This window comes from Xiphophorus hellerii, chromosome 1 (genome assembly GCF_003331165.1).
Source record: "Xiphophorus hellerii strain 12219 chromosome 1, Xiphophorus_hellerii-4.1, whole genome shotgun sequence".
Lineage (NCBI taxonomy): Eukaryota > Metazoa > Chordata > Actinopteri > Cyprinodontiformes > Poeciliidae > Xiphophorus > Xiphophorus hellerii.
Genome location: NC_045672.1, coordinates 27,807,293 through 27,831,471, shown reverse-complemented (window position 1 = coordinate 27,831,471; position 24,179 = coordinate 27,807,293). Strand labels below are relative to the sequence as shown.

Below are 24,179 nucleotides of genomic sequence, written 5' to 3'. Positions count from 1 at the left end.
TCTATAATACTGAATTGTATTAAAAAATGTCACTTTAATGTTCACTGTGCCATAAAAGAGGTCCTTTGCGCACAAAAGCCAGAGTGCTTGACAAAAGTCATATCCATTTCTCTGATTGGCAGCAGTTAATCTGAAATAAAATCCCAAGATTTTACAGCATTAATATTTCCTTTAGAAGGAAATTGAAATTACATAGATCCCTATTCTGCAAATATTACAAAACTATGACTCCAAACTAAAAAGTTACAGATGCTCACCTGAGCCGACCTGCAATCCTGATGTCATCTAAGTGGAAAAGCGTGAGATTTTATAATGCCAAAAAATGCCTCAACACTGACTCAGTTGCAGGGAAAATAAGTCAAGATACACCTTAAATGCTTTAATGTAGTATCTGTAAAGCCAGAATGGAAGTAAGTGACCATGGAGGAATGGATAAATATCAGGAAACAGAGCTCCGTTTCCAGTGTAAAGAATTAGTTTCATACATCTGCAAGAAATTAAGCACTTCACAGCAAAGGAGTTTGTGGTTATCGAGAAACGAATTATAATTTTTCTCTTTATTAAAGAAAAAGACCTTGTTATATCAAACATCCTGCTTTTCTATGTTGGCACTTTAAGCTTTAGACGCTGATTACGTCATGGTGGTGGAAGCTGACATCAGAGTCACAGCACATAGCATCATGTGCTTCGTCTCTTAGAAATAGCTCTGACATGAGGCCTTGCATGAAGCTGAGCAGTTTAAAGAGCTGCAGGAAATTTTAGCCTGGCTGACATTAATGAGAAGGGTGCTGACAGGATGTGATTGTGACAGATCAGAATAGTAAGGTGCAGGTTGTTTTTAGTCCCTCGGTAGGAAAAAAAAACATAAACAGAAACCGAAGGAGACCTGTCTTGTAAACGGAGCTTTGTAGTTATTTTCAACCTCAGGCAACTCACTTTGAGAAGTGTTTTAGTGTCTGCTAATCTCAGATTAACAGTTTGTAAATATGAACCCAGTTCTTGTCAGTTTATTCACATTTATTGTTTTCATAGAAATTTCTGTCCACATGTAACTCAAAAAGGCATAAAAAGAGCAGGACTTTCTAGCAGAAAAGTTCTTATCTGAAGGGTGGCTTTCAGGCCTGCATTCTGCTCAGTGTGATCACTGCTCTATGATTGGAAGAGGCAGAATAATTCCATATATAGATCTGGGCTGTACAGTCCTGGGAAGGAAATTCAGCTTCCGGTGCTGAATGTGGAATAATTTGCTGAGTGGCTCTGTCCTGTGAGCTGACTACGCTGCCCACCCAAGCCTCTGCCTTCCTTCCCTCTTCAGTGCTATAAAGAGGAGACACAGTTGCCACATTTGCCCCCATTATGCTGAGTTTCCTGTTTTGTGACTGTTTGATGAGGGTTAAGGCATGTCCATTTCCCTTTGTCTTTCCAAATCAGTGTGAAACATCTGGGATTTTAACTTGTCAAAATGAGACTATTTTAAAGCATTCCATATCCATTGTTGCTATTAGTCCAACGTAATCACAGTCTGCAGTCTCCTCCATAAACATAAAAATAGTGTTGCATGTCTTCCTAACTTTTCATCCTGACCTCCGATCCCTGAGAACCCAACAAGATTTCTGGACGACAGATCAAACCCCCTTCATCCGTGAGAGACTTCCCGTGTTCCATAGACTCTCTGAAGGACTTTCCCAGTGCACTAATAATGTTGGCCATTATTGTTGGAAATTTAAGACACAAAGGTTACCATGTCCGTTTACTGAATGGAGATGGGAACTGTGGGATTTAATTTAATTTTTTTCTTAAAACAACACACTGGCTCTTCATTGCTAATAAGTAAGAAATTAATGCAGAGCTAAAGCATAAACATGTTTCAAAATTTGAGTTAGTGTTTTTACTGTCATTACAACTATATAGTCACAGAAAAACACCTATTGCATCCATTGATTCAAAATCAATGGAACAATGCACTAGTGGAACAAGTTAGCGTTGGGTTGGGGGTGGGGCTAATGACCAGGCCCTTTATACCCAAATAATAAAGCTCATGATAATATAACTCTACAACATAGACATGCCTGCAACAGAGGGACTTACAAGTTTCACCACCAGAGAGTGACTATATCATTCTGAAGTTCATCAAACAGACATGAAGTATAACAAACCAAGAGAACAACAGAAACTTTAGGCTATGTGGTCACTAATGATGAAACAACACAAATTCAAAGCAGCTCAGCACCACGGATGGCATCGAATCATTTTGACACTTTATCAATTTCAACTCAGGGCCTGGAGCAGCTAGCAACTGCTGAAGCTGGGTTTATTGTTGATGCGTTGAAGCGGACACGCAGCGGCACGCGTCGACCCCGCCGCATGCGCAGCCTGTCGCAGCGCCTCATGCACCGCCACCTCTAGATCTTTGTAACCAGGGGCGGATCATCCGTACATACAAACTGGACTATCTGAAAGATGCTCTTGCACGCGACTCCAACGTACGCGTTAACTATAAACGCCATACTGCTGTCTTGGCTCACACGCGCTCAACGCGAACTGTTAAAAGCGCGACTGTAACTCAGCCTTCAATCCCTGACATCACCCCTGTACCGCCGACAGAGGGAAACAAAAGGAGATATAAGCTAGGCGGCTGGGCTGCTACATTTTACATTCAGTCTAAACCAACTCGCACTCGTGAATAGTGATTGTTAGAATTGCTACCTGTAACTAACCTAGCTCCCTGGCAGTTTTGGCGGACTTGAATCGCTGTCAACAAAAAGGTCTGCGTCATCTCCAGGACGACGAACAAAATATGTGTCCAGTTTACTTGCTGTCTTTTCCGTTCCTTTTAGCTTTGCCGCTCCACTTTTACGCTTATATGAAGATCCACTCATGTTAACTTAGTCCGTAAAAATGCGCTACCTTGTTTGCCATCTGTTGCCAAGTGATTGATGATGACGTTGGTGGATGGTTGATGACGGGTTGTGCCCAAAATACATTTGGAGACAATAGATCAGTCTCTGACATCATAAAAAGAAATTAAAAGTAAAGGTGTGGTTGATAAAAGGCGAATACTTTGTGTTGTTATTAATATTTGCCATTGTGGAAAATATAATTTGTCAATAAAATTTTGCTCTAAATAAAGGAAACATGCTTTGACGGTCCATACACAAAAGGTCAAGGGGCCACAAATGGCCCCCAGGCCACACTTTGGACACTCCTGATATAAAATGCCAGAATGTAAGCCTACATAAATGTGCATTTTGTTGCAATCTAAAAAGAAGAGCACAAAAACATTAGTTCTTATTGATTTTTTGATTTAAAAAAATCAATAAACTAACTTTAGTTAGTTGTTTTCAGCTAACTAAAGAAGCGGAAGGCCCAGATTACTAAATTCCTAGTCATCGAATAGTTTAGTAGCGGATTCTTCCTGACATAATACAGCCAAAGTTTGGATTGTTCCATTATCTCTTGAAGAGAAATGTTACATTATGTAGTTGTCACTTTGACCAGGCCACCTACTTGGCTTTGCAGCTAGTGGTGAGCAGAGAGGGATGTGTGTCACAGTGGCATTACCTTTATGAGTGAGAGATTCAGGCTGTCTCTCGGGCAGCAACGGGACGAATGAGGGCAGCTGCAGTTATTTTGGAGAGGTCTTTGTTGTTGTTCTGATGGGGGGCCTCCAGGTGGCTTCAAATTTATTTCAAATGCTTTTAGTCTCTACTGTAGACTAAGCAGACATAATGAAGCAGACCAAACAGAGTTTCTGAAGGACAAATTAGTGTTGCATCACATCCACTCTTCACAAACAGCTGATTGTACGCGTGGGTATGTACAGTTTATTCCAGCTGAACTGAATGGTCTTAGTCACCGATTTGAGTCCTAAGACTCAATCCAGCTTCATGATCCTCCTCTTTGTTGTGCCAACAACAAATGAGTTGCCGTGGAGTGGTTCAGTGTGCCACTCCTCATGAGGAAAAATATGTTTGGGGATCTGCTGCAGCTTTAAGGCTCCTAGCTTCCAGCTTTTATGTATTTAAGTATCTCCCACGTTAAGATTTACACTACAGTACCAACTAACACATGAAAACAGAGCAAAGATTACAGCTTATGGCTAGAATTTGTTGCTGTTGAGTGGATTGTACTCTTGTTTATCCCAAATTTTCAAGTTTATTTGGATAAAGCTTCACAGTTGATCAGTAGCTTCCTGTTTAAACACAAGGGAGTATCCATATCGAATAGAGCCTCCCATGAGGGTTTTTAGGCGCTTAATGGGATTGGCTACATTTTTCTTAGTAGTCTGTGAAGTTATTATAAGTAATTAGGCTTGCAGTCATCAAATACTTAGTAGTTTTAGCTGTGAATTACCTTTCTTCCTTTAGGAACTGAGTTTGTAGGAAAGTAAAGAAATTCTCAGAGTGGTTGAGGGTTAAGCATCATCTGCTTTAGTTGATTTTAGCTAATTTAAAACTAATTTATCTAATTTAATTTGGGAGTCACGTTCCCCAGAAAAATCTGTGAATACATAACCACAAAAAGATGAGTGTCCACCATATGAAATCTGTTAGTGAACATGTTTAGTTTTTAAATACCTAAAATAGTTACATTGATGTTGTCTTTACTAGTCAGCACCACAAGGATTAGGCAAAGCCCTCACTTTTTTCTAACTACAACCAGAACGAGCCCAACTCAGGTATGATATCAATTGCAAATTCAAGCTCAGACTTCCAAGAATAATCTAAACCCAGCATTTTGACAGGGACACGTCAAAATTCAGGAACATATTTAGTGAGAAACCCACAGAAAACCTCTCAACTTTAGTTTTCTCAAAGTTTGCATAATTAAAATTCCCTAATGTAGTGCTATATCACTCAGATATGAATAATTTGAGTATTAAGTAGCTTTTAAGTTATAAATCAGCTGTAATATGTAACAGAGAAAAAAAGAACCAGAGTTATCCTTTTAAAACATTTCTGTTATAAAAAAGGCAGTTTATGTGCTTCCCTACTTCATTGATTTGTTTCACTCATAAATGGTGTCCCAATGAACACATAAATCAGTTAATAAAGCTGGAATGCCTTATCTGGCTGTCACTAATTCTCAGATTTGCAAAAGACTGCATTGTATAAGCAGACTTTAAAGTACAAACGGGTCATTAGCTGTAATTCGTTTGGACCTCTGTTCTTGAGGCTTAGGTCTTTTGGAGAAACCATGCTTTCTGTCATATTTTTCTTAGACAGTCTGTAGATTTAAAGTGTGTGGCATTTAGTATCTTTGGTCTAACAGCCTTATCTTGACTTGTTGTTTGCACAGGACTGGTGAGGTTCAGTCAGTCTATAGTAATAATATATTTTTCTCAACTCACTTCCAAATATGTCAGTAATGAGTTTCAGAAGCCATATGGTTTGCTGCATGTGCAGTTGTGAAACAGCTGGATTCAACAGCAAATGAGCTGTTGTTTAGTGATGTCTGTTGAAGTTTACGGAGTGGATTGCTAGACTCCGGATTGGAGCATAAACATTTGTCTCTACCATGTCCCATTGTCATCTTTTCTGAAGTTTTAGTTATTTAAAAGATTGAATAAATCATAAAACCGTAAACATCCCTGTCGATGCGTCATAACATCGTCCTTTGTGCAAGTCATCTGACTTTCAGAACCCATCTATGTTTCAGAACAACTCAAACCCATTTCAGGCGACATTTCATAGGCTCGCTGAATCATCCGAGTGGAAGAATCAGTGAGTCACCACAAAACAAAGAGGGGTCTTTGTTGATTGTCCCAATGCAAAGCTTTAAAGAAATTTGTTGGTGCTCAGTTCTTCCATCTGAACAGGAAAACAGGAAGTGCCTTGTCCTTGTGTGGCGGCACCATCTCAAGGTGGATGTTTGTGTCAGGTGGCAAAGATGTTGGAAGTGGTCTGCATGTTTGTTGAGTCAGACCAGTGATACCTTCCAACCTTACTTCCTGGTGCTCTCCAGACAGACATTTGGCCTATACAAGCCATTGTTCCTTTAAGCATGGCTATCTTTAACATGTGGGTGGTGGTGATTGCTGGGAGTGTGTCATTTTCCTGTCTTGCCGTTTGTGTTTATCTATTTTGGCAATCCAACTTCAAATTCTTTATCTCATTGTCACTTTCTGTTTTCTCTCTTTGTTTCCCTCTCCTGAAACTTAAACTTTATAACCCCTCTGCAACCGCCTGGCTAACTTTGATCACTCCTGCCCCTGCTTTGCTTGGCTCATTCCAACCTTTACCCCCTGCCGACTGTCTTACCCCCCTCCACCAATTCCCTACCCTAGCTATTGACCAACTGTTGGAGTCTTGGTATCTGGGACACATACAGAGCCCAAATGAGGAGCAGTACAGTAAGTCTTCCACCATTTCTCTGTCTTTTTTGTCTTTGGCACACTCTACCAGTCACCTGCTCCACTCCGTTATGCTCACATTTCCAAACGCATTCAGAGAAGTTTGTATGAAAGCTCGGGCATGTTGAGTTCTGTTTCCGGCTTTTCTGTTTTTCCAAGTGCTTTTCTCTCCCAGTGATTCCTAATGCCAAAGGAAAAATGATGTGGTATGTTCCATAGAGCAACACTGAGCTCATCACGCTTGAGTGACAACACTTTCAATCCCAGCTGCGAAAGATGTTTTGGCAACTTGCAAAAAAATGCACTCCTCTCTTTAATTAGAAAAGTGCTATGAACTATTTCTTTCTTATCCCAGTGTGATGAACCAGCTTAAAAAACGTGCAAATTTTATGCACAGTGGTGGTTTTGCTTCCAATTGTGACTCTGTGCTGTGGGAGAGTGCAAAGTCAGAATTCATCTCCAAATGTCTCCCAAAGGGCATGAAGGAGAGTTGGAGACAGTTTTTTGGCTGTGGTCCAGGGTCAGGGTTAATAGTAGGGAACTTTTCTGCAGGAACTGAGCTAAGACAGAGCCAGCTGGCAAATTAATATGTAAGATGCACAGACTATGACTGATTTTATGACTTTCGGTTTTAGTGAAGTATTTGACTGATTCCCTTTGAGAACTGCAATATATCAAGAAATATGAGCTGCATTCAGAATTTTTTATTTTTGCCTTCCATTCATGTGGCTCTGTAATTATGTCTAAGGTGATATCACAATACGTGTGAAAAACCTTCACTGAAACTTTTTTTCTGTTTGTCCTGTTCTCTTTTTCTACATATGTTCCTCAATTAGGCTTTGGAGCCAAAAGGAAAAACTCTGACAAATTTAGATAAATATTTAATTAAAGGTTATTTCTGGGTAGCCTCTTTTTTTTTAACAAGTAAGCTAGTAAAGCAGTAAAAGCTTTCTGTAGGTTAGAGTGGGATCAGTCAGTAGTGGCTTTTTGCAAATCATTTGCAGCCTGTAAGTAGAATGGTAAGCTAACCATTAATATAAGTCTGTGTAAATTCCAAGTTTATTCCCATTTATGCCCGCAATTTTTCCCCCCTATACATTTGCATAAATTTGTGTCTAGAAAGTGGAACTTTACCTAGAATCTTCCACCTCTTTGCAATCCTTCTTCTTACATCCCTGTGCTTCCTTTAACTGTGTTTCAAACATCTGGTTGAGACTGAAAATTGCTACTTTAAATGTTTTTCTCTTAGTAACAGGATTTTCACAAAGAAGGGTTTCTCACAGAACAACCTGGGAGCTCTTATGTATGTAAGAGTATGATATGTTCACTTACCAGAAACAAATCTGATTTTGACTTTTCCTATTCATTGGTTATTGGTCAATTAAACTGAAAATAATTTAGCAGTACATATTTGTGACAATATCAATAGATTAAAATATTGAATTTAGTTTAGATACTTAAAATTAAACTTTTTGCTTTCTCTTTAAACGGTTTTACTGTTGCTGTGGTGTTGGGGTTAAAGGTCAAGCCCCGTGTGGTTGAGCTTTAAAGGCCACACTCGGCTTGCTGCTCAATCATTTCTTTGTCTTCTGCGCAGGCCTCTATGTGTTAAGAGGGGGCCCTTTTCACAATGCTTCCACAGTTCTGCTGAACAACTTTAATAGCTAAATCAGATTCTGAATTAAAAGTGTAGAGTGCTTCTTTTTCAGGCTTATTTTCGCCCCTTTCTCTCTTGTTCCCACTCGTCACATCTGCAAATTGACAGTTTCATCACCTTTTAATGGTGGCGGGTCTCAACAAGGGGATTTCTCTGTTAAAAACAGAGAGATGCACAGAGGAGAATGAGTCTTGGAGTAAAAGAGCCGCTCATTAGCCCGCGGGGCACATCCTGGCGCCCCAATCAAAGGAACCCAATCACGCTCACCAGTCTGTGGCGATATGCTTAGAGAGAGTGGGAGCTATGAACCGCTGTTGACCGGGCAGCAAGTACCCACCCAAGTGATTAGATTATATGCGGGTCAAATAAAATGCTTTCATGACTAACTTTGATGTTGCTCGTCTTTCAGGACAACAATCAGGATGAACTATTGTACTATCAATCTCAAAGTTGCAGACTGAGATGCAACCACTCGAGGCTGTGCTAACACATCTCTGTTGATACATGTTCCCCTCCGTGTGTTTTCATAGGCAATGCACCGTTTACATTGCCATAAATGAGGCTTTTCTTCTCCTGGAATGAGGTGTCTTGGGGAGGTTTTGCTGTTTTGGAAGAAGAAAGAGCCTAGTAATATTCAGTGACCACACAGTCTGCCTCTCAGGCACACAATCTTTTTAATTAAAACACTCTCCCTAGATGTGGTATATGGTTATTTTCAGTTGGATCTTCAAATATATGTATTAAATTAATGATTTTTATATGAAAGGTTTGATGCGTGCCTCAGCTGTAATTAGAAAATTTAGTGAACAGCTGTCACGTAAGCATATTGGATATCTTCTCATTATTTTTCCAAACAATTCAGTAGAAAAAGGATCTTTATTTCAAATGTGGCATTTGCATTTGGGTGTCATCCAAGGAGCTCTCAGTGGATGCTAAATGAGCCATTTGAACGCTGAACAAAACAAAACAAATCAACAACCCAAACACTAGGAGTAGCCTAATTATCATTTTTCATTCAGTAGTGTAAAAAAAAAAAAAAGGAAAACAATAGGGCTCTTTGGTCAATGACAATAGAAGCCTTTTATTGAAATAACTCGCTAAAAAGCCCCTTCCAGTTGGTATATATATATATTTTTCACACTGTTAATGATGCACTGGTCAGTGATTAGCAGTGATCAAAATTTGGCCCTGATCTGTAGGTCAAAACTCATCATTTAGTTCATCTAAACTGAACACTGTACTTCTTTTGTTTAATTACAAATTTGTTCACAAGAAAGTAATAAAGAAATACAGAGGCTGAACAAACTCTGTCTTTCTCAGAAACTAAAGGATCAAGACAATTATTTTATGCATTTTGGTTCTTTTTGTTTTTGACTATGAGAGGAAGACGGAGTACCCGGAGATAATCAAGCATGCATTGGGAAAACATGCCAACGATGTAAAGACCAGGATTTGTACCCACAGCCTTCTTGCTCTAAGGCAACAACGCTGCCGCCTGGGTCAACATGCAACACAACATTTTTCCGTTCAATTAAAAAAAATGTTTATACAAATTCAAATTTATTTGTTAGAGGAAAACATTTCTAATCAGTTTTAGACCTAAAAGAATACTCGAAATGGATATTAAACACAGAAAGCCTTATCGGTGCATTTCAATTCATTATGTAATAAAATTATGAGATACAAATTGTAAATACATAAATGTCTTTCTTATATTTTCTCACAAAGCAGCCAAATTTTTCTGTAATCTTTTAAAGTGGTCCTGTAGATAACCCTTCATACTTTGAAGTCTTTTTGGTTTCTACTTGGAGGGAGACTGTTTTTCTTTTACATTTTGTCTAGTACCTTAACTTTTCAAGTGACGTGTTCATTTTTTAAACTGAACACTGAACTCAAGGGATGAAGCAGCATTTGAATCTTTACACACTTTTTTTGTATGGAGGTGTCTTAAACATACCAGTTTTTATACACTGTCTACACAAAATAACAATGTTTCAGATACATAAACAGCTTTTGTAGAAATGTTGGTCAATTTCCAAAGTCCATGAAATTCCTTGGCACACCTCAGTATGGATTCTTGGACAAGTGAAAAACAAAAGGAACTGTAGCGTGCCTGAAAAGTATGTGCAGAGAGTAAAAAGGATGAAAAAAGAAAAAGCTAGTCTGAATGACTTGAGGATTTACTCATCCTTCAATTGATGTACTATTTTTCTGCCAAGATGTTGGCTCAGTTCTCACTAGGAAATCCCGCTGGTGATGCAAAAATAATCTTTAATGTCAGTCAAACTGTTTTACCCTCAGCATTTTGCATGGCATCAACAGTAGAAGCTTTCATGTTTCAGCATCTCTAAAAATAAAGTGTAAAACACATTTTAAAAAGCTTGGCTTTTGTTTGGACTCAAATGATTAATATGACAGAGCTTAAGGGTGTAAGGCCACACCTGATTCATATACTGGAAGGTTTTTATCTTGTTGTGAATATAGAATCAAATAAAAAAGAAATATTGCATTAATTAATTTGTCCACAACTTTATGTAAATGTGAAATCACTAAATAAGTAGAATATAAAATCTTACACTAAGTGGCGCTTGTTAGAAATCTATTGGCTTTTATTTAGTGACTAATAGTGTCTTTATTCTATTTAGTGGCATTTGTTGAAACTCTCTGTGTGCATGACATCGAAAAGAAAAGAATACCCACTCACCACAAGAAAGACTCACTTTATAAATTTTAGCACAAAGTCACAAAATAGTCCAAGTAGCAGAATTGCTTTGTTACTAGGCAATGTAATGATTTCTCTTTGAATTCTGAACAAACCACACATCCAGCCTCCATGCCTTGTTTGCCAGGAAAATATCATATAGTCTGCGTCATATCTTTGTTTCTCCAGGCTCAATTAGCATATGTAGACCAACTTTGATGAGCTTCTTGGATGATGTCACATTTTAGAACATTATCACCAATTACTCTAAGGAGGAGACTCCTTAGATTTTGCTTTTGGTATTATTTTCCCAGACAAAGTCCCATGAACTAATAATAAAAACAAGTGGGCAACTAGAACTAGAAAAACGTTCTAACTAGAACTAGAAAAAAAAAATCTTCTGAATATACAAAATACAAGAACTGAATCATTATTTTCCCAATAGAAAACAGCACATGTTCAATTTAAGTGGACTTTATAAACCCTGAATAAAGCTGTTATATGACTATATGACCCTAACCCATACTACTTTAAAGACAAAATATAAACAAACAAGTGCTATAACCCTTACGAATAGAGACACCCCAATAAATTGTGTCAGATAATGTTTGAAGCCTATAAAAAGTCATATAAGTGCATTGATTGGTCAGAGGAAACTGACTGGAACAAAATTGTGCAGAAGTAATAAATCATCTGTAAACCATATGGATAAATAAGGGAGGGTGACTTGGCGTTTCATGACATCCGGTGGAAGCGTGTCAGTAATAATAATATTCACGATCTGAAAAGAACAGATGCAGATGAAAGAACTGGAGGTTTAGAGAGATGTGTATGTGGCCTTGCTCAGATTTTGCAGCCATTGCTTACATGCCATGTAGCACAGATATTGAATTAAAGAAATGCAATAGTATGCCTGCAGGTGATAAAATGTCCACTTGATGGGCACCATACAGAACTAATTCATAAAGGCCCCTAAACAAAGATAAACTCCATTATTTGCTGTCATCCATAGTTTCCAGACCTGTTAATGAATATGGAGCTGTTTATGCATACTTGCTCTTTATGTCCACACAGCTTATTTCCTTTTCTGACTCAGCAGACTCCTTAAATCCTTGCCTTTGGCTTAGCAAGTTGCATCTCAATCCAAGATGCTGCACAAATATTGCCCCTCTCCTTAATCTTCTTGCTTTCGGTCTGAATTAAGAGGCTGGACGGCCGGTCCAAACAAAATGTTGGCAGCAGACTAAAAATGGGGCACCCTGCGGGCCACTGGCTATTTTAAGTTTCACAGACTTGGCCTGTGACATTGGAATTATAATAGTACCGCTGACATTTCAGCTTATAATGAGCAACACATAAAATGCATCAATATACGTTATAGAAGAGATCTGTAGGCTTGCCTGTAAGGAGAGTAATTAGCGGAAGACTGTGATGAAAAGATCATCAGGTCAACACAACTTTGGAAACAGTTAATCCTTTAAAATGCCAGGCTACATTAATTTGTTTCTCATGGGGTCATAAAAGCCAACTGCGACAGCTTGTTTTCCATTGAATTTAGAGAAATTTAGATCTTTTCACACTTTATCGTGTTAGAACTGCAAACATAAGTGTAGATCCTTGGGAAAAAATTTGTATTTCTCTATTTTCACACCCCTAAATAAATTGCACAATTATGTGCTACTTTCTTTCTGTCACATAAATACCCAATATACACAGGAATCTTTTGTTATAGTTAGGGTTGGACAATAATACATATCGCAATAGACACACAATCCATATCAATAGATAATTTGTCTGATGGAATATTCAACAATTTCACCGAAATCCAGAATTGCACAGCATTCTGGGGGATTTAGGCAGAGGAAAGGGTTCGCTGCTCAATCTCTCACAGCTAGCTAAGCTACCTGAGTGGCATCAACCATAATTCACTCACTCTTTGGTTACCTAGCAACAATCTGTTGAGTAACTTCAGCTGTTTAAGGTTTCACCACTGTGTCTCAAAACTGCCTAAAAATAAAAAACAAGACAAGTGAAATGAAAAATGTGGATAAAACAGGAAAGGGCACACCACCAGGTTGGCAGTATATCAGATATTTTAAACAGAAAATAATAATTAACAATTACTGATATTGAAGGATATAATACAAAGTTTTACTGTAATTGGTCAAGAAAAAGAAGCTTCTGTTTGTTTGATTGCTTTAACAACAGTTATTGTGTGTAAAGGTTCACCTATCCGAAGCTAAAACTATCTTCTAAACCATCTCTAGAGCAGCTATATCAATCTGAATTTTAATCCACAATAAGCTACCATTTTATGCTGCTTAAAACACAGGTCATAACATCTATCTGCAGCCAATGTTAGAGTTTAGAGTGCTTTAACCTACACCGGCTGACCTATATGTTCAATGACCCAGTCGTTCCAGCTAATAAAAAACCACTGAGAAGGATGGATATAATCCCTGCTGCATTCCCCTCCAATGCTCTCTCACCTTCCTGCCTCATATGTTTGACTTGGTTGATGTGGAGGGAATGCTGAGGCCCTCTTCCAGAGTCATTCACAGAGGATTTACTTCTTCCTCACTGCTGCTCGCACAGCAGCGATATAGACTTAGAAGACCTACTCACCAACCGCCAGAGTTGCTGCAGGCGTGATTTTATTGGCCACATTTTTGTCAGATTTCTGTCACTATTTAGGAATGTTGACAGTTTGTCTCCTTCTGCAGAATAGAAATCAGAATTGACCTAAGATAACCTCTTACTATGCTGTGTCTGTTCACTATATAGACACATATGTATAAAAGTAGATGCCATAATTTGTGACTTTCTAAAATATTCAGCCAAAGGGAAATAAATGTCAAACATTATGACACCACTTGATTATAATGTGTAAACTAGTAGTGAGTCTGTGGTCCTGGTTTGTTAGTGTGGTTTGATTTTCTTCTCCCCTCTCTCCATCTCCAGTTTATTACCGAGCTCTTGTCAACTTCACAAACTCCGTGGTTTACGGCCCTGACCTCGAAGACATCTTCTCTCCAGAGTATAAGGAAATTTCTGAAGCAGTGATGGACACGGTACGTCTTGCGACCATTTGAGACGTCCGTGCTTCATATGTCAGAACCTGCTGATTTAAATATTTGTGAATTGGTTGCTTTGTTTAAGCATTTTCTTTTCCCTCGACAGCTGGAGTCTGAGTACAACAAGATTCCAGGTGTCCAGACGGTTAATGTGGTCCTGATCAAGTAAGAGCACAAACTTTCTGAATCAACCCTGTTGAAAACCAAAGTATATATTCTGCTACTGCTGTTACCTTTTTGGGTTATTCTGGCCTGGTCACTTTCTTTGTTTTCTTTAAAAAAAAGAAGCACAAAATTGCCATGAAGGTTGCCCATGTTCAGTAAAATTTCAGTTTTGGAGGAAATGTTAAATTAAGATCCTGAAGGTATAAGATCCCTCTGTTGCCATAAAGTGTGTAGCTTCATCAGAACTGTCTTACTTTGTACTTTGTACTTTGTGTTGCCTTGTATTGCTTTGTCGCAGAAAATGTGCTTTATAAATAAAATTACCTTTACTCTCTGCAGAAAAATGATAAGAGAGGATGGAGTTGATATCTTTGTGGAACTTGACGTGGGCTCTGAATACAACAGCAATGAAGAACAGATCCGCACCGTCCTCTACAACGTGGTGAAGGAAGGAGCTATTGCTTCCTACATCACATCAGTCCAGGGTTTTCAGTTCAGGCAGCTTGGGAAAGGTAAGAACAACAATACCTCCATGTTTTAGCAACTTAAGGCCTACCGGGACAATAGGCAGTTTCTTCAATGTTTGCCTTTTTTCTAGTAGAAACTCTGCCTTCAGTGGACCCTATAGCAGTGCCAGGTTTGTACGGTACCATGCCTGCTGCATGGTGAGGAAGCTGATTGTGCTGTAGAAACTGTAGAATGACTGTAGTGCATTTATTCTGCTGATATTTTATGATGCCCATTACTTTGACATGTACATGTGGTCTGGGGAATGTTTTGCATGGAAGCACCAAGGTAGAGTTTTGGCTGCGATCCCTGAGGTCCAGTAGTGCACAGAGAACATAAAGGACCTTTGCATGGCATGAGTTTGATGAAAAGATGCTTCTGTTCTCTGCAACGTGAGGCGGCATTTGATATCTGCAAGTTCCACTGGCCAGGAGAACAAGCATGACACCTGATAGGATTTTTACTGGACATGTTAATTGCTGAATGGGTGGATTTCCTGTAGAGCTGTTTTCACACATGAACACTGAAGACTGTCCAGAAGGTGATTCTGAATTCACAGTGCACATGTTTTATAAATAAAAACATCAATAATTAAATTTAAGGTCAATTTAAAGTCATATTCAATAAATTACAATATGCGTTCTGATGAAGTAAAAGTACCTTTTTTGGTACTACTACATGTAAGCTGGTATTAAACATGCTGTCAAGCCAGTATTTCTGCATTAAAAATGTTTTATTTTTTATTGGTCTGTTTTAATATTATGATGTTAAATTGTTGTCTAATCATCAGTGTGTGAAATCAATCTGTCTGTTTCACTGAGCTAAAGAAATGAATAGACTTTTCAATAATATTCAGATTTATTGAATATTACTGTACTTCAGAAATACTGTAAAATATTTCTAATTCACATCCGATAAAAAAAAATCCAATTCAATCAGATTCAGATCAAGCTACATACAGATCAATTATAATTATACATTATTACAATGAAACTCAGTTAATCATGTATGGGCAATTGGTTAAAAAAAAAGGATATCTAAGAAAGCTCTGTTCATTGCAATGACTTACTGACGGCAATAATTCCTAATTCAAGGCAAGCATTTGGTCACAGTAGGAAGGAATAACCTTATTTTAATAGGATGGAGCTTCCATGTGGATCTTTGAAAGGAGAGAAAGGGGACAAAAACAGAGAATCACCCAGCCAGGCATACTCTCCATGGGAAAGAAAAAGAAAAGAAGAACAGTTGACTGCAGCAGCAGTTCCATAAATGGCTTTATCTAGGAGTGAAACTCAGTCAAAAACACTTTCTATGAGGAGGAGGAACAAAAGCCTCTTTCACAAGGAATTTTGATTTAATATTCACTTCAACTTAGCAAGAACTGTTTTAGATCTTTAAAGATGTTTAAAATGTTTACATGCTTAAAACTCTTAACAGGTGTTCTCGTGTGAAAATCGCTTATATGTATCTTATCTGGCATTATCAAAGCTGTTGGGGTTACCCAGGAAAGTCTGTCTTATCTTGTCTTTCTCTCATAGCCTGTCCTGTATAGTTTGTCTGTTGTCCAATCCTGTCTTTTCATGTTAGCCAGTCTGTACAGTTTGTCAGATTGAATGTTTTTAGTCTGTGTGCGCTCTTGTTTACCAATTGTAGTTTGTTTGTATGTCTGGTTTTACTTGATTTTTTTATCTTAAATTGTATGTGACTTTATTATATTTCCCATCTACTTTTGTGTAATTATCAACTCGTCTATCTTTTTTTTTTTGTCTGTGCATCAGGCCTTTCCAGTATTACCACTTAGAATAATGTTTCTTGAGTGGAAATGATTTATTTTTTATTGACGCCATTTATGGGTTGCTTCATATAGTCTGTCAATGTGTTACATGTGCTTAAATGTGACACTAGAATAGTCTGTTGGCTCTTTGCTCTGCATGTTTTGATCCTTGTTTGTACTACCCTTTTGCATTTGTCACAGTAACGCCCATTAAAAGGCCTTGCATGGCTGACGAGTTCAGGTGTGGTGATGGAACATGCATCCTTATGGACTACGTGTGTGACAACAGACCCGACTGCACAGACTTGAGTGATGAAACCAATTGTGGTGAGTGTTTTCGAATGACTGGTTGAGCTTTGTGTTATGGCTGTCTGATGTGCCACACCTTCACTGACTGACAAGTAACTTTATATCACACCTACCGGTATATTCATTTACAAAGTTTAATTGAAAATCTGTTCTTAGATATGATTAGGTCCATCCCTGTGGTCGCCACAACCCCTGCTGCTATCACTCCCACTCCTGGACTAGCGGGCCCCCTGCCTCCCATCCCACCTCTTCGGTGCAAAGCAGATCAAGCTAGATGCCAGAGTGGAGAATGTATTTCTCGAATTTTTATTTGTGATGGAGAACGGGACTGCCAAGACGGTAGTGATGAACTGAGATGTGGTAAGTCAGATTTCTTCATAGATTTATTTGAAAACAATTCAGGTTTAGACTCACCTTCACCCTTCATAACCCCATGACTTCCTCATCTTCTACCACTTTGCACTTGCTTGTAATTTCCTCCAAACTCATTGACCATGTGGTACACATGTACTTACCCTACTCCTAACCCTACTCCTACCTTTACTTTAAATGGTTTATTACTATTGCCAATAAAAACTTCTACATATGAAAATTTTGTGTTTTAATTCTGAGTAGTTATCTAAGCCCAGGGACATTTTTTGTGTTATAAATATTACTCATAGGTGCCAAGGCTGGATAGATACAGGTAGTTATTTGGTTTAAAAGTTCTTTTAATATCTAGATTTGGTTTTAAACATTAATTAGAAGTTTAGTAGTCTAGTCAAGATTAAGTAGTGTGGCAAAAAAAAGATCAAATTAGTTTATAATGAATTAATTGAAATGACATTAGACTTATATAGCAGTTTTCTAGATACTCAATGTTAAATCCAATTAGGCTTTTGGATTCATGCTTTCTGGAATTTTAGCATTTTAAAGATTTTAAAAAGAGTCTAAAGGTATTCTTATTTTAATCTGCTTTTAGTAAAATCCTTGTAAATATTTGAAAACTTTGTAATTGTTGTTTTTTGTTGTGTTTTTAATCATGTTTAATTTGCTGTGTTCTTTCTTTGTAAACCACTTTTATTTGTGAAATGTGCTACATAAGATTTATATTGCAATGTATTAACATAGACAGATAAAATGTTCATACACATGATCTATTGACTGACGGATCATTGATCTTCAGAACTGAATATGTTCTATCAAAATAACATGCTTGAGTAAAACTTGTTAATTTTATCCCCGATTAACCATATCTCTCTCAGGTACGCCGTCTCCATGTGAGCCCAATGAATTCAAATGTAAAAATGGCCGCTGCGCCCTCAAGTTGTGGCGTTGTGACGGCGACAACGACTGCGACGATAACTCTGATGAGACCAACTGCCGTGAGTCATCGTTACTTTTATGAGAAAAATATTCTGGTATTTAATTTTGTTGTTAGAAGGTTGATACCGATCAGAAAGTTAGAAGTCATCCATCTTTTTTATCGCCACAGCTACCAAAGGTCCCAATGACAGATGCAGTCCTGAGCAGTTTGAATGCCGTATTGATAAAAATTGCATCCCAGCCAGTTACCAATGTGATGAAGAGCCAGACTGCGCAGATCGCTCCGATGAGATCGGCTGCAGTAAGTCATACTCAAGCAGCCAACAATCTTTTTTTTTGCTTGTGCATATTTCACTTTTTTCTGTAAGTTTCTGAATCTCTACTTAGAACTCCAACTAATTTGTTGGGAAATCAAACTCTCCTCAAACAAAACAGCTTTTCTCAATGTTTTCATCTGTCAGAATTGTCCATCTGCTGCAGAGGCAGCACTGCTTGACAGAGCTATCCATGTCACTCAAACATTTTCAAATATTGTCACATTAACTAAAATGTTTTAGATTAAGGTATTTTCTGAGAGACTGACACAAAGTATTGTATAAAATGTGAAAAGGCAAAACAGAAAATAAAAAATAATTACAAATACAAAACAAATACTGAAAACTCAAAGTCCTATGAATCATGGCAATCATGTCCTCCTTAAAGAAAAGTGTGAACATCATCATTTTGCTGTTACCACCATGTTTTAACGTGGGAATACAGGGTTCAGGTTGATGTGCATTGCAGCAGCATTTCAACCAGTAAGTTCTGTGTTTGCCTCATCTGACCTGAGCATCTTCCATATGTTTGCTATGTCCTCTATACTAGCTTGTGACGAATTTGAAATGGAGCTTCTTTTGATTTCTTTCTTCGATTTGAAGCCAGATTTCAGTGGTCATGACTAATAGTCGTTATGTGAACAGATTCTCCCACGTGAACTGTGGATTTCTGCTACACAAATTAACCCCCTTGTTGGCCTGTCAGTTTTGAAGATTTCAATGTAATCGTAGCTGTTCACAACTCTTTCCACTTTCAGGAGATGAATTGAACTAAAATGAGAAAGCCTGATTCTGTTGAGCGTCTGAGTCCTTCACAGAACAGCTATCTGTCTTTGTACTGAAACTGACTAAGGCAGTCAACAAATAAAAAAATCTTTTTAAATGTGTATGTATACAAGATATACATAAAGCAACATAGTTATGTGCTGTTTTGTATTGATTTAGTAATAAAATACATGGATGTTTATGATTGATTCATGACAGAATGTAAGCATATAAGCATGCAGAGATATAACTATTTTTGCAAGCTCATTATGACATCCCTGGGTGCATTTTGTTGGTGCATTTTGTGTGTTAGCTGCTGTGGTTTTGACTCTTTGCAGCCCCTCCTACTGTGGTGAGCCCGCCAGAGGAGTCAGTCGAGGCAGCGCGGGGGTCGACTGTGACGTTCACCTGTCAGGCTGTTGGCGTTCCAACACCCATCATCACCTGGAGACTCAACTGGGGGCATATTCCCAAAAGCGACAGGTTGGGCTTTTTGAAACGTACCTTTGTTAGTCAATAAAAATGTGCTACATTCCTTTGGGAATGTTTTTCATTGGTGCAACTGGCATGTTGCTAAGTAACTAACAAGAAGCCATTTTTTTCCAGCAGCAAACTGCAATTATGGATTTATTTGCCTGTTTTTGGTTTTTGACATGAAACCCTCCTACTTTTAAGTTTCATTGCTGACTCCATGCTTCAAGGCCTGTGATTTTAATTAGTGAGAAATTTGCTGTGCACTCTAACTCCAATAGCTGCGGTTTTAGACTGTTGACTTCCACAACGCCCTGCTGTGTGTGGTTAGGAAATTGCAGAAGAATTCTGGGGATTTTTTCCTAGAACACTCCTGTTATACTTTGTTGATGTACGGTGTGAAGCTATGAGTGGGAAAGCATTCGTTTGTGCTCTTTATCCCAAGGTTTGTTATGACCAGTGAGAATGGCCGTGGTACCCTTACTATTCGTGATGTGAAAGAGGCAGACCAGGGGGCGTACACCTGTGAGGCCATCAATGCCAAAGGCTTGGTGTTTGGTATCCCTGATGGAGTGTTGACTCTCATCTCTAATCCAAACCCAGGTATAGAAAATCATCAGTGAACCACAATGAAATCAAAACACTTCAATTAAAAAGCTTTCTGTAAACAAAGTGTTGTCCTGTTTATTCCAGAGAATTGTCCCGATGGTCACTTCAGGGTGGATGACAGCTGCATCTCCTGCTTCTGTGCTGGAGTCTCAAAGAACTGCAAGAGAACCGGACGCTACCGAAACCAGATTAGCCTGCGCTTCACTGAGGAGGAGAACTTCAAAGGTACACAAGTTTATTATTTTTGAACCAATGAAGAACCTTGCTAAAGTAGGTACTCTTACAACTTTAAGGTGTGCCATTATGCTTCCCTGATCAAGTGAGAAAATGTAGAGGTTATAGAAAACGTGTTCATTTTTTTGCACAATTGCAAAATCTGCTCAGTTCTACCTCTGAGCTCCTTTCAGAATGAGCTGCTTTAGGGCCTCTTGTCACCTTAAATCCAAATAAACTGCTGCTGGCCTTCTAACTCAACATTTACACTTAAATATGAAAATGGCTAAAAATAGATGGGCAATTATACAAGCATATTTTAAAAACTTTAGTGGAACCTCCTGCACAACCAACAAGAATACAAGTTTCTGAATAATAAGTCAATAACAAGACACATGTCTTTTCCAGCAGCCATTGTACAGTCCATACAGCAACAAACCAACTGATCAAACACACTGGAGCTCTGGTTGGGTTGCTAGGTAACAGTGCAGTGCCCGTGGAATGTGACTTGGCGATCTGGAGGTTCAATTTCCAGACACCAAAAAGCACTAACTTAATGCCAAAAAATGGCTGGTTGTTTTTTTAGAAGCAGTGGAGACCCAAATGGAAGTATAAAACAAACAAAATGTGAAAGTTCAGTGTGATGAATACTTTTGTAGGGAACTGTAGATTTTTTTGTCAACTTAAATGCCTTTTTAAGGATTTTGTTGACTTAACAATTAAATCTGATGTAGAATCTGACTTTTTCCTGCAGGAGTTAATGTCACCTACCCCTTCAGGCCAGGTACTCCACCCCTCTCTTCCACTCAGCTCCTCATTAACCCCGAGATGGAAGAGTTCCAGCTTGTTGACTTGTCTCGCCGGTTCATCAACCTTGAATCCTACTGGACCTTACCTCGGCGGTTCCTTGGCAACAAAGTTGGTATAAAAAGAAGTTGTTTTTTTTTTTAATGTAATCAATGACCTTAATTTTATTCTATTCTCTGTTAGATTGACTCATATGGAGGATCCCTGAAATTCAAGGTGCGATACACACTTGCTCGCGGCCTTTCTGAGCCAGTGGCGAGATCGGATGTGATCATAGTAGGAAACGGACGCAGGCTTGTGTATCGCAGAGGCAATGGCACCCCTCCCAATGTGGTCAACCAGAAAGAGATCATATTCACTGAAGTAAGACTGAATGAAAAAATCCAAAGATCAGCAATCAAAGTGAAATCAACTTATCAACTTGAAAGAGTAAATCTGCTGCTTTATGTTTTCCAGAACCACTGGCAGCACTCCAACAGCCTCCCTGTCAGCCGCGAGGAGCTGATGATGACGCTGGCCGACCTGGAGAGCATCAGCATCCGCACCGTCTATGATAACCACATGGTCAGCGCAGCGCTCAGTCACATCGTCATGGATACCACCACAGTGGAGTTCAGCATTCTTGGCCATGCTAAGGATGTTGAAGAATGCAGGTAAGAATCAGAGGTTCTCAGCTGAAATCTGAGACATTTTTTTTTGAAGTTTATAATTTTGAAAACTGTATTTTGATGGTTATTTATTAATCGTTTCATCTTATGTTCATTTGGCTGCTCTTCCCTCACATGTTTCCTCTTTACCACAAGGAAATTGTAACTGGCCTCATCACAGTTTGTTTCAGAAACCTTGGATGATGGTGCTTATGTTTCTCACTTCCAGATGTCCTCCCGGATATACGGGCCTGTCTTGTGAAATGTGTCTCTCTGGTTTCGAGCGCGTCCCCGGTGGTCGCTATCTTGGTACCTGTGCAGGCTGTAACTGTAATGGACATGCCACAGCCTGCGATCCAATCAGTGGATATTGTCTGGTAAGAGTTATTTCTGTAAGGTTGTCTTTACTTTGAAACATGAAAGTAAAAATGTTTTATTTTGCTTAATTTCATCTTCTTAAAACACACACACACACACCCTGGCTGTGTACATTGGTTTGTCTTAAAGTAATCAAAGATTTACTCTAAAGTGAGTCCAAACTTATACACTGAAGTCTTAATGAAAAAAAGCTAACTTATTCTTAATCTTTTGGTAATGACAGCCAGAAAGAAATAGTTTTCCAAATACAATACATTTTCAAAAGTTTACTCACCCATTTAATGAATTGAATTCAGGTGTTTTAATCACTTTCATCCCCACAAGTTGGAGCACATTCTAGCCATACAGATTTCTTCTACAGAGATTTGTGAAAGAATGGTAGCTCACAGGAGTTCATTAAAATTTAGCATAGTACCCTGTAAAGATGCCACCTGTGCAGGAAATTTCTGCAGAGGTGGACAACTTCTTGGGTTATTATAACAATGTGAAAGTTACTTAGAACAACAGCACATGGAAGAACTTGACTGGCCTGAACACAACCAGATAAAACAACTCCGCAACTCAGATTTAAAGCAGAAAGCGCGAACTAGAGATTCTTACCCAACATCAGTGTCTGACCTCAAACGTGTGCTTCTTTAGAAATGGAGAATAATTACAATAAACAACCATAAACCTTGTGAAAAACATTCCTTTAACAGTGGAGTAAATACTATTGGAAATAGAGTTTATGTCATAGTGCTTATTTTAGCATAGTTTAAGGGCGGTAGAAGAGAATGAATTGCAAGTCTTCCTCTGTCACAGAGCTGCCAACACAACACAGAGGGCCCCCAGTGTGACAAGTGTCGCCCTGGCTACTTTGGCGATCCAACCCGAGGTCGTCCTGACGACTGCAAACCCTGCCCTTGTCCATACACTGAGACATCACGGCGGTAAGCCTACACCTCCAATAACTTAACATATATTCACAAAAACACAGCGAGGCTACATCTAAAGGGACCACAGATACATTAAGAGTATATTCAGACCTTTATTCAGAGTTGTTTCCACTTCATCGTTAAAATCCGCAGGATGCTATGCTCATTACATTGTCTCTCTTCTGCTAATTCTTTATGTATTACCCTCTCAATGGTCTGCATAGGTTTTCCGACACCTGCTTCCTGAACGTTGACCAGCAGCCAACGTGTGACGCCTGCAGGCCAGGATACACAGGAAGACGCTGTGAAAAGTGAGTAAACTAATGTCATTAATTCTACTGTGCAGTTGAGACCAATTCAAAGAATAAAGGAACTTCTTTAAAGGGTCAGAATTATGTTGGATCAACTTAAGAAAAAAGTCCCTCATCAAAAACATACCTGTGTTGCCTTGATTCTTTCATGCATGTTTGAGAAATCCTTTAATCTCCCATAGCAACCATTCAGTTGTGCAAAACGGCTGGTTGGACCTCCATGGAGATGCAGTTTCCAAACTTCACAGAGCAACCCTCTCCTGTGATTACCTCACTCAGCTCCTTCAGACTAGCCAGCACCAATTAGCAAATACCTAATGGAACTGCACACCTGCTGAGCTCATTATACAAGCTAATTGTATGTAATGTTGTTAAAGGGCTAATAAAGAAGCTCTGTTGTGATGACGTCCTGAAGGTGGAGCTTCAGAAAGTGCTGGAGTTTTTAAAGAGACAGAGACCCAATTTCAAGGCGATTAATATCCAAGTAAAATTTCTTTTAAATCATATTTGGTATGTTGTGTTTTTATAACTGCTGAATGTAGCTTGATTGTGCTATAAAATGGTCCTATGTGCCTGGAAATCACATACTACTGCCCCTTTGAGACTTTGAAGTTTTAAAGACAGATCATTAAGCAAGCAATTTTAGGTTATTGCTTTGCTAAACTTTATGGTTTATCTCTTTTGATTTTTTTTATTTCAGGTGTGCTCCTGGTTACCAGGGTAACCCCCTCCTGCCTAATGGAAGATGTGTTCAAATTTGTGAGTCTAATTTTAATACCCAAGTGACAGACAAGTGAATGAACAGAAGCTGCTCAGGGAGTTGCTTCAGTAGTGTGACAGTGAGGAACTCCTGACTCTGTGTAATGGTTGCCAGGGTTGTGCTACAGTCGTATTTAGTCATTGCTC

General features: G+C 38.7%; 1 protein-coding gene across 14 annotated transcripts in view; it reads left to right on the top strand.

Annotated features, from left to right (window-relative positions):
- Positions 1-24,179, top strand: part of hspg2 (heparan sulfate proteoglycan 2) — a 126,049-nt gene that overhangs the window by 40,229 nt on the left and 61,641 nt on the right. For 9 of the 14 annotated variants that reach the window (XM_032557930.1, XM_032557959.1, XM_032557977.1 and 6 more), the window contains exons 4-22: positions 6,287-6,352; positions 13,672-13,781; positions 13,891-13,949; positions 14,289-14,461; positions 14,548-14,586; positions 16,432-16,557; positions 16,696-16,899; positions 17,784-17,903; positions 18,014-18,145; positions 19,262-19,406; positions 19,840-19,995; positions 20,080-20,228; positions 20,971-21,134; positions 21,207-21,386; positions 21,480-21,676; positions 21,900-22,047; positions 22,850-22,977; positions 23,187-23,273; positions 23,974-24,032. In XM_032557930.1, the coding sequence (XP_032413821.1) occupies positions 6,287-6,352; positions 13,672-13,781; positions 13,891-13,949; positions 14,289-14,461; positions 14,548-14,586; positions 16,432-16,557; positions 16,696-16,899; positions 17,784-17,903; positions 18,014-18,145; positions 19,262-19,406; positions 19,840-19,995; positions 20,080-20,228; positions 20,971-21,134; positions 21,207-21,386; positions 21,480-21,676; positions 21,900-22,047; positions 22,850-22,977; positions 23,187-23,273; positions 23,974-24,032 (2,442 nt within the window). Of the gene's footprint in view, positions 1-6,286; positions 6,353-13,671; positions 13,782-13,890; positions 13,950-14,288; positions 14,462-14,547; positions 14,587-16,431; positions 16,558-16,695; positions 16,900-17,783; positions 17,904-18,013; positions 18,146-19,261; positions 19,407-19,839; positions 19,998-20,079; positions 20,229-20,970; positions 21,135-21,206; positions 21,387-21,479; positions 21,677-21,899; positions 22,048-22,849; positions 22,978-23,186; positions 23,274-23,973; positions 24,033-24,179 lie in introns of all 14 variants that reach the window. The other 5 variants (XM_032557921.1, XM_032558001.1, XM_032557913.1 and 2 more) reach the window with 4 other exon arrangements.